Source organism: Prenolepis imparis, unplaced genomic scaffold, assembly GCF_030444845.1.
Source record: "Prenolepis imparis isolate NDT839.2.m4 unplaced genomic scaffold, iyPreImpa1.0 SCAF_147, whole genome shotgun sequence".
Taxonomy (NCBI): domain Eukaryota; kingdom Metazoa; phylum Arthropoda; class Insecta; order Hymenoptera; family Formicidae; genus Prenolepis; species Prenolepis imparis.
This window is the reverse complement of record NW_028141305.1, coordinates 36,896-49,639: the sequence shown is the minus strand read 5'-3', so window position 1 is coordinate 49,639 and position 12,744 is coordinate 36,896. Positions and strand designations below refer to the sequence as shown.

Below are 12,744 nucleotides of genomic sequence, written 5' to 3'. Positions count from 1 at the left end.
TCTTCCCTCGTATCGATAGTCGCTACTTGTTTTCGCTGAGCAAGATCGTTTTTTACCGACACTTGTTTGAGCGTTTTATTACCGGCGCTCTTGTCGTATTTATTGACCCCTTTGTTGCCCATTTTACCGACACTCTCTATTGGTTCTGAGGTTTTCGCGGTATCTGGCGTATGTTCCGTATTTTCGCGTTTCGCGTTATTAGCTTGATAACCCGTATTGGGTTTCGCGCTCGTTTGGTTTCGCTCACTCGTGTTTGCGAACCGTTTGTTGTTTACCCGATCCCTATTTGGATATTCGGATTTAGTTTTCGGCGTTTCGGTACGCGGTTTCCGCGCTTGTATCCTTTTACGCTCGTAATCTAGTTCGTCTAGTAGTTTTATAAACTCTTCGACTGTTTTTACCGTAGTCGGTCTAATTTCCCTAGCTACGGTTTCGCCAAAATGCCTTTTTACGCATCTTATGACTTCGTGATCCGCCATTGGCGGTGACAAGTATTTGGCTTGCTTGGATACGTTCAACGCGTATTCCGACATCGAGATCGCGGAGTCGTATTTATACTTTCCGTTGTATACCTCTTCGCGGAATCGCGCTTGTTGTTCCTCGCCCCAAAAATAGTCTCTGAACGCTTCTTTCGCGTCCAGTATATCGTCGGGATCGCGGATATCATGCCAGCTGGCTGCCGCGCCACGCATGCACCTACCAAAGTAATAGAGCTGGTCACGCTCGTCTACCCCCTCGTACTTTACGATGTTCTCGAATTTCCGTAGGAATTTAATAGGATTCTGCGCGTCATTTCTCCCGGTGAACTTTAGTTCCTCGAATGGGTTCTTCAACCAACCCCCCCTCGGTAACTTAGCTCGTACGATCGTATTTTCACCTATAGTTACGAAAGGACCCCTGGAAACCTCTTCATCGCTCGACGTTGTGTCGCGGACCCTGTTAGTCTCGGCGCGTCTCGCTTCGGTCGCGTTTCCTTTATCTCGAGCCTCAATCGCGTCTAGTCGGTTACTAATTGACCTCAACAGTATCGATAACTTATCATCCGTGGATGGGTTACCGACCATGCCTTGCCTGACTCGCATGATACGGTCAGTTCCTACCTTACCGACTGTTGGATCGGTTTGGTAGTTATCGACTTTACCGACGTGTCCGCCGGTCAAGTCTCTTACCTCGTTATCGACTCGTGACTTTGGTATTGTATTGGACGACTCTGTCATCATCCTACCTAATCTACTTGTCACTTTGTCTAACTGTGCACGCAGCATATCCACTTCCGCGCACTTGACACCCAACATTTCTTCCGCGCTCATCGTTGATTTCGAACGCGTCGTTACTTTATCGCGTACTTCCGTATATCGCGACGTAATCTCATCATTCGCGTCTTCGCTCGCGTCCGTCGCACTCTCGTTTTGACTTTCGGTTACGAATTTCGCGATATTTTCCCCACGAATCGGCGAATGCTTCACCGGTCCCGGGATTTTCTTAGCGATCTCGCTCGCTCGCTCCTCACACTCTCTCTCGTCTTTGTCGGTCATTATTACTATGTCCGCGTATCAGGCTCTACCGTTAACAATTGCCGTATCGCTACGCACGATGGAACACGGTTTTTCGTCACGCTCGCTACTCGACTTCACCGCGTGAACACGTATTCGTGAAGCACTCACGACACTTGGTTAGCAACGTCCTGTCACGGTCGCCAATTCGAAAGAAATACGATCTGCCAATTATATTTTTTCTACTGGGTTATGTTACTTTACCGCGCGATATTCCCACAGACACGGGACACCGGACTTCGTTTCCAAAACAGGATTCGCGGTTACGGTATCAAATTCCCCGCAGACTAGCACAATAATACTGTGACCGGACGATGGGTCTTGAGAGTTCGGGAGTTATGTGATTTAGGCAGCTTTCCTACCTTTAACACGGTCGCCAGTCCGTTTCTCTAGACTACGGACAAGATCTCTGGATCCCCGGAATGAGAACCCCTTCGCCAGATGAGTACCGCTGCTGCGTCGTCTATCTGGTCCACAGACAGGAACCCTGGATCCCCAGGATGAGAACCCCTGTTCCATATGGTCACCACTGCTACGTGGTTCAGCTTGTCTCCCGACAAGATTTATGGATCCCCAGGATGAGAACCCCTGTTGCAGATGAGCACCTTTACCGCTTCGCGGCTCGCTGTACTGCGTAGTTTCCTTTGTGAGAGACAAAGGCACAAGATGACGTCATCCAACCGTCACCTTTGTTCGTCATATGAAATGACGTAACACTCGCGTCACACGCGTTATGAATAATTAATCGAGTTAATTATTCTTTCGGGAATTGCCAGGATGTGGCAGCTTCCCGTCTGTGCCTCAGGATCTGTCCAGGATTCACTGAAACGTCTCCGCGCACAGGATTTCGTTGATGGTTGAATGAACGGGCACACGTTTTATATTATAAATATAAAATTTATTTTAAAAAATATAAAACTAAAATTAGATATATCTATGTATCTCCCGTCACTTCCCATAACAAAAATAAAATACTGCGTACAAATAAAATAAAATTATCTTATGTTTAAAATTGCACGACTGACTCATGCGTGCACGTCGGTGGTCGCGAGAGCAATGAGCCTTGGTCCCTCTCTCGGCTCTCCTTTTATAGGCGCGCCTCGCAAGATGGCTAACTCCTTACGCCAGCGCCTCCTATAAATACGCATAGGCGGTCTTAACTTTTAATATATGGTTCGCGCTTATCATAGCTCACAGCCAACAGTTTAATAAGCGCTTACATATCGCACTTAATATTAATTAATAACATACTAAAGGTTAAATATAATACTAAGTATAATGCTAGTCTTAGTCAATGGTAAGTACCATTGATGGTAAGTATACGTCGGTAAACTTATCGACTGTGCTCGGTCGGTAAGTCGGTAAGTGTTTTTGGTGACGACCTCATGGTCGGTCACTTACCGACCGTCGGTAACTGGTCAGGCTCGACTTGCACAATGTTTTTCCTCGGTTCGGTTAGTTACCGACCGTCGGCTGTCGGTAACTTGTTGTCTTGCAACACTTTAGTTACCTTAAAAAAAATCTGCAGCGGCCGATCTCTTCATCTCGACCTTTGCTGCTGTATCTGGGCTGTCATCTCCTGCGCAGTCCATTTGTTTCCCGGTCGTCGTTGTCTCCGGCTTCCTCTTCGGGATCTTGAAGACTGGGGCCTGCATCCGTGTCAGCTGGACTTCCGGCTGCAAGGTTAGGTTAGGTTAGGTTAGGTTAGGTTAGGTTAGGTTGTGACCGGACGATGGGTCTTGAGAGTTCGGGAGTTATGTGATTTAGGCAGCTTTCCTACCTTTAACACGGTCGCCAGTCCGTTTCTCTAGACTACGGACAAGATCTCTGGATCCCCGGAATGAGAACCCCTTCGCCAGATGAGTACCGCTGCTGCGTCGTCTATCTGGTCCACAGACAGGAACACTGGATCCCCAGGATGAGAACCCCTGTTCCATATGGTCACCACTGCTACGTGGTTCAGCTTGTCTCCCGACAAGATTTATGGATCCCCAGGATGAGAACCCCTGTTGCAGATGAGCACCTTTACCGCTTCGCGGCTCGCTGTACTGCGTAGTTTCCTTTGTGAGAGACAAAGGCACAAAATGACGTCATCCAACCGTCACCTTTGTTCGTCATATGAAATGACGTAACACTCGCGTCACACGCGTTATGAATAATTAATCGAGTTAATTATTCTTTCGGGAATTGCCAGGATGTGGCAGCTTCCCGTCTGTGCCTCAGGATCTGTCCAGGATTCACTGAAACGTCTCCGCGCACAGGATTTCGTTGATGGTTGAATGAACGGGCACACGTTTTATATTATAAATATAAAATTTATTTTAAAAAATATAAAACTAAAATTAGATATATCTATGTATCTCCCGTCACTTCCCATAACAAAAATAAAATACTGCGTACAAATAAAATAAAATTATCTTATGTTTAAAATTGCACGACTGACTCATGCGTGCACGTCGGTGGTCGCGAGAGCAATGAGCCCCGGTCCCTCTCTCGGCTCTCCTTTTATAGGCGCGCCTCGCAAGATGGCGAACTCCTTACGCCAGCGCCTCCTATAAATACGCATAGGCGGTCTTAACTTTAGATATTATATTGTTTGCGCTTATCACAATTAACCGCTAACAGTTCGCTTAACGCTTAATTAACGCACTTAATATTTAATTAATCAAATAATAAAGATATAAATATAATACTAAGTATAATGCTAGTCTTAGTCAATGGTAAGTACCATTGATGGTAAGTATACGTCGGTAAACTTATCGACTGTGCTCGGTCGGTAAGTCGGTAAGTGTTTTTGGTGACGACCTCATGGTCGGTCACTTACCGACCGTCGGTAACTGGTCAGGCTCGACTTGCACAATGTTTTTCCTCGGGTCGGTTAATTACCGACCGTCGGCTGTCGGTACCTATTATCTCCAGTCAATTATTTACCTCTAAAAGAAGTCGGCAGCGGCTGACCTCTTCTCCGGGTCCCGAATCTGGCCTTTCGAGATCTCTTCGGCCGTCTCCACTTCCCTGGTTGGGCTTGGCGGCTGCTTGGCTGGCTCCTCGCTGGTTGCAGCTGTGGCCATCCTTCTCAGCCTAACTTCCGGCTGCATAGCCCCCCCTAAAGGGGTTTGTCGTGGCCTTTTGTCACGACAAAGCTCTTTACTTGTTTTGCGTGATTCAGTCGGTAAGTTGGCTTTTATGTGGCTGCGGTCGCTGTCCTTCTGCCATCTATCCTTGGTGTGTTCTAAAGTCTTCTCCACATCGGTAATACGATTAATTTTTTCCCCTAGGCTAGTAACTTTTGAGGAAATCGTATTTCTCGCTGTTTCTCGCGATTTCTCATTTAATTCTACCTTATTACTAAAATTTGAACTAATTTCTATATTCTTGAACGCTAAATTTATATTCTTAACGCTACTATCCGCTATTTTCTTTATTGTTAGCGAATTGTTGGAATATTTCTCTTCGGAAACGTATATTCCTGTCCTATTATTATTAATTTGTGAATTTTCACTAGATTCTAGTGATTTTTCCCTAGTAACTTCATTAAATTTTGGTAAATTATTGAAACTTTTGCCTTTTTCTGTATTCTGAAGTAATTTATTCAACTTTTGGGTACTTAGCATCGCCATTGCACCGCTCTCTATCTCGTTATCGATAGGTGTTGAAAATGTTGATTTTGACGATGAATTTGCTAATACATCGACTGTTTCGACATCATTAGTCGACTTTTGTTTTATAAATGTCTTATCACTAGAATCTAGTGACTTTTCGACATGGTATCTTAAATCTAGATGACTTAACGTTAAATTTCGATTAGTTTCGAACAGTTTCGGTTTCTTAAGACTAAGTTTAGAGTCTCTATGACTGTCTTTTAAGTCTTTTACGAAAACTTTCTTTTGATTTTGATTTCCCTTAATTTGGGAATTTTCCGCAACGCATGCACTTTTTGCACTGTCGGGAGTACGGATTTCCGATTGAATCGGACTTTCTCTGCTTTCGCGCACACGAAAACTATTTTCGCGCACACTTTGTCTTATTTTGGGTCGTCCTTCGTTATGGGGTTGACATTGGCTTCCCTCGGGTTTATGATCATCCTTCTGTTCAGCTTGGCTGCTTCCGGGTTCCTGATCATCCTTCTGGTCACCGTGGTTGTTTGCTACCCTGGACTCCAAAGATAAGTGTTGGTTCCATCTCGTTAGAGCATATTGTGAGTTAATTGTTGCTCCCTCGCTCTTGGTGAGATTTTTGGCAAGTTCTCTACGCGTAATCCTCCCGATCATAAGACATGGTTCGTCTCCTTCGAGGATCATCGCTTCGATTTTTAGTTGTTTTCCGTATGCTTCCATTTTAATTGGAACGGTACGGATTTTAATCTTCTTTTCTCTTTTGAGATAGGCTGGGATGTTTTTTGGAGTTTTAATCCTCTCCAAAATGTGTCCATCACTTTCAATCCGTTGGACTGCTTTTTTAGTGATAACGTTGAATTCCCCACGTGTATCCATCAAGATCTTCATTATGTGACCTTCTACTAGACCCATCGTGAATGGAATTTGTTTGTTTCCGTATATCAGGTTGGTTATCCTCGATATATGGCGCATCCCTTTTTCGCTAATCTTTTCTCTCTTCTTTCTTTTCAGAGATTTTTGGCTTACTTCCTGGCTGACCGTTGACGTTGCTGCTTCGTCGTCCGTGATCTCCACATCTATCGGCGTTGAGTTTCCGTCCGGCTCGCTCCAGGTAAGTTCCTCCTCCCTTGTCGCTTCATCTTGACCTCTCAGATCGTTGATAAAACTGTCGATTTCTTTATGCTGAATTTTACCGACTGGTTTATCAGTTGTCAGCATGTTTATTTGCATCTCGGGCTTTAGTTTTGCCTCGCGGTGCGGTTTTAGTTGTCTGGAGTTGAACGTTCCTAGACTGTTCCCCTCCTCGTCCTCCAACACGTAAGCGTTTGGACGTACCTCCTGTCGTACGGTGTATGGACCTTCGAAAACCAGATGAATTTTCTTCGTCAACCGTCGACTGGCATCGCTCCTTTTGTGTAGTTTCAACCAAACCTTGTCGCCCGGATTGAATGGTTTAGCTTCTCCGTGCTTGTCGGTTTGTGTTTTTCTCTGGTCAGCCCTCTTTTTGAGTGTATCGGCCGCCTTATTGATCTTTCTTTCAAGATCTTCTTCCTCCTCGTCTTGATCGATGTCCTCCTCTTCGTCATCGATGTTGCGCTGTGATTCGAATCTCGGATCGATATGCAGTGCGTCTTCGTAGTTAGGATGTAGATCCACCGGTCGGTAGCCCGTACTTCGGTGTGTCGTTGCGTTGATTGTTATCTCCGCGCGTTTGACGATCTTGTCCCATCCTGTTTGTTTCTCGTGCGAGTATAGCCTAATAATTCGGCCTAACTCTCGCATAACCCTCTCAACCGGGTTCGATTGAGGGTTATATGGCGACGTTTTTCGGATGGAAAACCCTATTTCCGTCCCGAACTCTCGCCATCTATTAGTTATGAATTGACCCGCGTTGTCGGTAAGTATTTCGTCCGGTATACCGACTGTTGGAAAATACTCTAATTGCAAGCAATCCATTATGGAGTCTAATTTCTGATTTTTTAACGGAAAGAGTCGCGTTAGTTTAGAAAATTGATCCATTAAGACCAGTATGTATTTATTTCCGCGTGGAGTTTGCGGCAATGGTCCAAATAAATCAAGAGATATTACTTGGCCAGGTTTCTCTGGTAATGTATAGTACTCGGTACCCCTCGTCGGTCGGGTATAGTATTTCGTGGCTTGACACGCTTCACAGGACGCTACTACGTCTCGTACCACGCGCTCTAAATTCAATATCGACATGTATCGTTCTACGAAGTCGGTAACTTTGTCGGTACCAAAATGCAGTAGGTAATTATGTACCCTATCTACAATCTTCCATTTAATGGACTCTGGTACAATTACACGATCTCCGCCTGTTTTATTTAGTCGAATCAAACCTTCGCGTTCTTGAAAATTGTATGGACGTTCGCGAGTTTGCTCTAACAGTTCCTCGTCCGCCCGTTGCGCTTCCGCAATGATCTCGCACCAATTTGACGTTTCGGTATCGTCGTTCGGTTTGCTTATCGCTGCGATACGCTTAGTTTTCTCCTCCTTCTTTACGTAACCGTTTTTAACATTATTACGCGACAGTGTGTCCGCGATTTTGTTTTCTTTTCCCGGTACGTGAATTATCTCGAGCTGGAATTCGTTGAGAAACGACATCCATCTCGCGATTCGCGAACTGTCGTCCGCGCATGCTCCTACAAACTTTAACGCCCGATGATCGGAGTGAACTCTAACGTGTCGGCCTAGCAACGTAGTGTGCCATTTTCTAAGCGCCCACACCAATGCGAGACATTCTATCTCTGTTACCGTATAGTTTAATTCAGCCCCCTTCAGGCTACGGCTCGCATAGGCTACCGTGAATTTTTTCTCCGATTTATCGTCGTCGTATTGGTAAAGCATCGCGCCTAGTCCGTACTTGGACGCGTCGACGTAAATACCAAATTTCATTCCCGGACGAATTACGAATAAACTATCCGCTTCCTCGAACGCTCGTTTAATCGCCTCGAACGCTTGTTGCGTTTCCTCGGTCCACAGGAATTTTATCGATTTTTTTAGTAAGTTCTCGAGAGGTTTTGTCAATTTAGACAAATTTCGCACAAAACGACGATCCCAGTTTACGAGTCCCAGGAAAGCTTGAATGGCTTTCTTATTTTTGGGTTTCTCGAAGTTTCTAATCGCGTTTTTCGTACTTTCGTTCATTTCTGCCTTCACGTTATCGAACGTGTGTCCCAGAAACGTTATTTCGGTTCGGAGAAATTCGCATTTGTCGCGGTTCAATCTAAACCCTACTCTGCGCAATTTCTCGAGCACATAGTTCACATGGAACAAGTGTTCTTCTATAGTATTCGACGCGATCAGTATGTCGTCTAGATATACGATGGTAAACGCATCGCATTCGTCCCCTATCGCCGCTCGCATAGCTCGCGTAAACGAAGCACCCGCTGTTTTCAGCCCGAAAGGTAAACGTTTAAAGACGTACGATCTATTGTCGAACATAAATCCGGTGTATCGCTTGCTTTCCGCGGTTAACGGTATCTGCCAGAACGCTTTGGCCACGTCCAACGTCGTAAAGTAACTCTTATTGCCTATTCGGCGAAATACTTCGTCGATCGTCGGAGGTTGTTCGTGGTCGTTGGTCATTCGTTTGTTCAACTCGCGCGCATCTACGCAAAGTCGAATGTCACCAGACTTTTTCACTACTATCACGACTGGGTTTATGTACTGAGTCGTGGCTTTCTCGATTATATCCTGATCTTCGAGTTCCGCTAAGTGTTCGCGCACCCGATCTCTGTGTACCTCCGGCACAGGATATAGTTTCGTTTTAAACGGCTTTTCCGAAATCATTTTTATCTCGTGTCGGTAATGCGTTACGCACCCTATCACGTCTTCGAACAACTCGCCGTTGTTGTTAATAATAATATTTAATTGTCTTTCCGCGGTGTCTATGTCTATCGCGTTTAATTCGACAATCGGTTCCTCTCCTTCCGGAAAGTCTAACGTAAACCGGCTTACGTCGCATCGTAAAGTCGCGGTTTGTTCGGACAAGAAATCATGCCCTAGTATCATGTCGTAAGACAAGTTCCTAACCACGTATACCTCGTAAGTGAATTCTCTACCCGTTAAACGGAAAGTCAACTGTACTCGGTTCGCGATTGGCTGTCCTCGGTCGGAGAACGCTCCTACCAAGGAAAATTTCCTTATCGGTATGATCCTCATTGGGATCTTTCTTTGGTTTAACGTGTCGTATAAGGCTTTAGTTATCGCGGATATCTGTGCCCCGGTATCGATTAACGTTTTTACCGACACGTCCCCTATCTTTACCTCCGCGTACGGCATCGCCCTCGCGTTGGTTTTTTCTTGATCCTCCTTAGATAGATCGTCTACTTCGCGAATTATTTCCTTAGTCCTCATAATCGCGATTTTCTTATCGGGTTCTACGTCGTCCTCCGCTTCGCTCGTCTCTTCCCTCGTATCGATAGTCGCTACTTGTTTTCGCTGAGCAAGATCGTTTTTTACCGACACTTGTTTGAACGCTTTATTACCGGCGCTCTTGTCGTATTTGTTGACCCCTTTGTTGCCCATTTTACCGACACTCTCTATTGGTTCTGAGGTTTTCACGGTATCTGGCGTATGTTCCGTATTTTCGCGTTTCGCGTTATTAGCTTGATAACCTGTCTTGGGTTTCGCGCTCGTTTGGTTTCGCTCACTCGTGTTTGCGAACCGTTTGTTGTTTACCCGATCCCTATTTGGATATTCGGATTTAATTTTCGGCGTTTCGGTACGCGGTTTCTGCGCTTGTATCCTTTTACGCTCGTAATCTAGTTCGTCTAGTAGTTTTATAAACTCTTCGACTGTTTTTACCGTAGTCGGTCTAATCTCCCTAGCTACGGTTTCGCCAAAATGCCTTTTTACGCATCTAATGACTTCGTGATCCGCCATTGGCGGTGACAAATATTTGGCTTGCTTGGATACGTTCAACGCGTATTCCGACATCGAGATCGCGGAGTCGTAGTTATACTTTCCGTTGTATACCTCTTCGCGGAATCGCGCCTGTTGTTCCTCACCCCAAAAATAGTCTCTGAACGCTTCTTTCGCGTCCACTATATCGTCGGGATCGCGGATATCATGCCAGCTGGCTGCCGCGCCACGCATGCACCTACCAAAGTAATAGAGCTGGTCACGCTCGTCTACCCCCTCGTACTTTACGATGTTCTCGAATTTCCGTAGGAATTTAATAGGATTCTGCGCGTCATTTCTCCCGGTGAACTTTAGTTCCTCGAATGGGTTCTTCAACCAACCCCCCCTCGGTAACTTAGCTCGTACGATCGTATTTTCACCTATAGTTACGAAAGGACCCCTGGAAACCTCTTCATCGCTCGACGTTGTGTCGCGGACCCTGTTAGTCTCGGCGCGTCTCGCTTCGGTCGCGTTTCCTTTACCTCGAGCCTCAATCGCGTCTAGTCGGTTACTAATTGACCTCAACAGTGTCGATAACTTATCATCCGTGGATGGGTTACCGACCATGCCTTGCCTGACTCGCATGATACGGTCAGTTCCTACCTTACCGACTGTTGGATCGGTTTGGTAGTTGTCGACTTTACCGACGTACCCGCCGGTCAAGTCTCCTACTTCTTTATCGACTCGTGACTTTGGTATTGTATTGGACGACTCTGTCATCATCCTACCTAATCTACTTGTCACTTTGTCTAACTGTGCACGCAGCATATCTACTTCCGCGCACTTGACACCCAACATTTCCTCCGCGCTCAACGTTGACTTCGAACGCGTCGTTACTTTATCGCGTACTTCCGTATATCGCGACGTAATCTCATCATTCGCGTCTTCGCTCGCGTCCGTCGCACTCTCGCTTTGACTTCCGGTTACGAATTTCGCGATATTTTCCCCACGAATCGGCGAATGCTTCACCGGTCCCGGGATTTTCTTAGCAATCTCGCTCGCTCTCTCCTCACACTCTCTCTCGTCTTTGTCGGTCATTATTACTATGTCCGCGTATCAGGCTCTACCGTTAACAATTGCCGTATCGCTACGCACGATCGAACACGGTTATTTCGTCACGCTCGCTACTCGACTTCACCGCGTGAACACGTATTCGTAAAGCACTCACGACACTTGGTTAGCAACGTCCTGTCACGGTCGCCAATTCGAAAAATAGAATATAAATCTGGTCGCCAATTCGAAAGAAATACGATCTGCCAATTATATTTTTTCTACTGGGTTATGTTACTTTACCGCGCGATATTCCCACAGACACGGGACACCGGACTTCGTTTCCAAAACAGGATTCGCGGTTACGGTATCAAATTCCCCGCAGACTAGCACAATAATACTGTGACCGGACGATGGGTCTTGAGAGTTCGGGAGTTATGTGATTTAGGCAGCTTTCCTACCTTTAACACGGTCGCCAGTCCGTTTCTCTAGACTACGGACAAGATCTCTGGATCCCCGGAATGAGAACCCCTTCGCCAGATGAGTACCGCTGCTGCGTCGTCTATCTGGTCCACAGACAGGAACACTGGATCCCCAGGATGAGAACCCCTGTTCCATATGGTCACCACTGCTACGTGGTTCAGCTTGTCTCCCGACAAGATTTATGGATCCCCAGGATGAGAACCCCTGTTGCAGATGAGCACCTTTACCGCTTCGCGGCTCGCTGTACTGCGTAGTTTCCTTTGTGAGAGACAAAGGCACAAAATGACGTCATCCAACCGTCACCTTTGTTCGTCATATGAAATGACGTAACACTCGCGTCACACGCGTTATGAATAATTAATCGAGTTAATTATTCTTTCGGGAATTGCCAGGATGTGGCAGCTTCCCGTCTGTGCCTCAGGATCTGTCCAGGATTCACTGAAACGTCTCCGCGCACAGGATTTCGTTGATGGTTGAATGAACGGGCACACGTTTTATATTATAAATATAAAATTTATTTTAAAAAATATAAAACTAAAATTAGATATATCTATGTATCTCCCGTCACTTCCCATAACAAAAATAAAATACTGCGTACAAATAAAATAAAATTATCTTATGTTTAAAATTGCACGACTGACTCATGCGTGCACGTCGGTGGTCGCGAGAGCAATGAGCCCCGGTCCCTCTCTCGGCTCTCCTTTTATAGGCGCGCCTCGCAAGATGGCGAACTCCTTACGCCAGCGCCTCCTATAAATACGCATAGGCGGTCTTAACTTTAGATATTATATTGTTTGCGCTTATCACAATTAACCGCTAACAGTTCGCTTAACGCTTAATTAACGCACTTAATATTTAATTAATCAAATAATAAAGATATAAATATAATACTAAGTATAATGCTAGTCTTAGTCAATGGTAAGTACCATTGATGGTAAGTATACGTCGGTAAACTTATCGACTGTGCTCGGTCGGTAAGTCGGTAAGTGTTTTTGGTGACGACCTCATGGTCGGTCACTTACCGACCGTCGGTAACTGGTCAGGCTCGACTTGCACAATGTTTTTCCTCGGGTCGGTTAATTACCGACCGTCGGCTGTCGGTACCTATTATCTCCAGTCAATTATTTACCTCTAAAAGAAGTCGGCAGCGGCTGACCTCTTCTCCGGGTCCCGAATCT

General features: G+C 45.7%; 1 protein-coding gene across 2 annotated transcripts; it reads right to left on the bottom strand.

Annotated features, from left to right (window-relative positions):
- Positions 1-2,429: 2,429 nt before the first annotated feature.
- LOC145947790 (uncharacterized) lies at positions 2,430-8,342 on the bottom strand. 2 transcript variants are annotated; one of them, XM_083057570.1, is made up of 2 exons: positions 4,485-8,342; positions 2,430-2,687 (listed from the first exon to the last, which is right to left on the bottom strand). In XM_083057570.1, the coding sequence occupies exon 1, from the start codon at positions 8,333-8,335 to the stop codon at positions 4,487-4,489; it is 3,849 nt and encodes a 1,282-aa protein (XP_082913696.1). In that variant the 5' UTR covers positions 8,336-8,342; the 3' UTR covers positions 2,430-2,687; positions 4,485-4,486. The 2 variants fall into 2 exon arrangements, with proteins under 2 accessions (XP_082913696.1, XP_082913697.1); XM_083057571.1 differs by lacking the exon at positions 2,430-2,687 and adding an exon at positions 3,848-4,105.
- Positions 8,343-12,744: the final 4,402 nt, after the last annotated feature.

Excerpts from the sequence above, each read along its gene's own strand:
- LOC145947790 (XM_083057570.1), bottom strand. The coding sequence starts at position 8,335 with ATGAACGAAAGTACGAAAAACGCGATTAGAAACTTCGAGAAACCCAAA.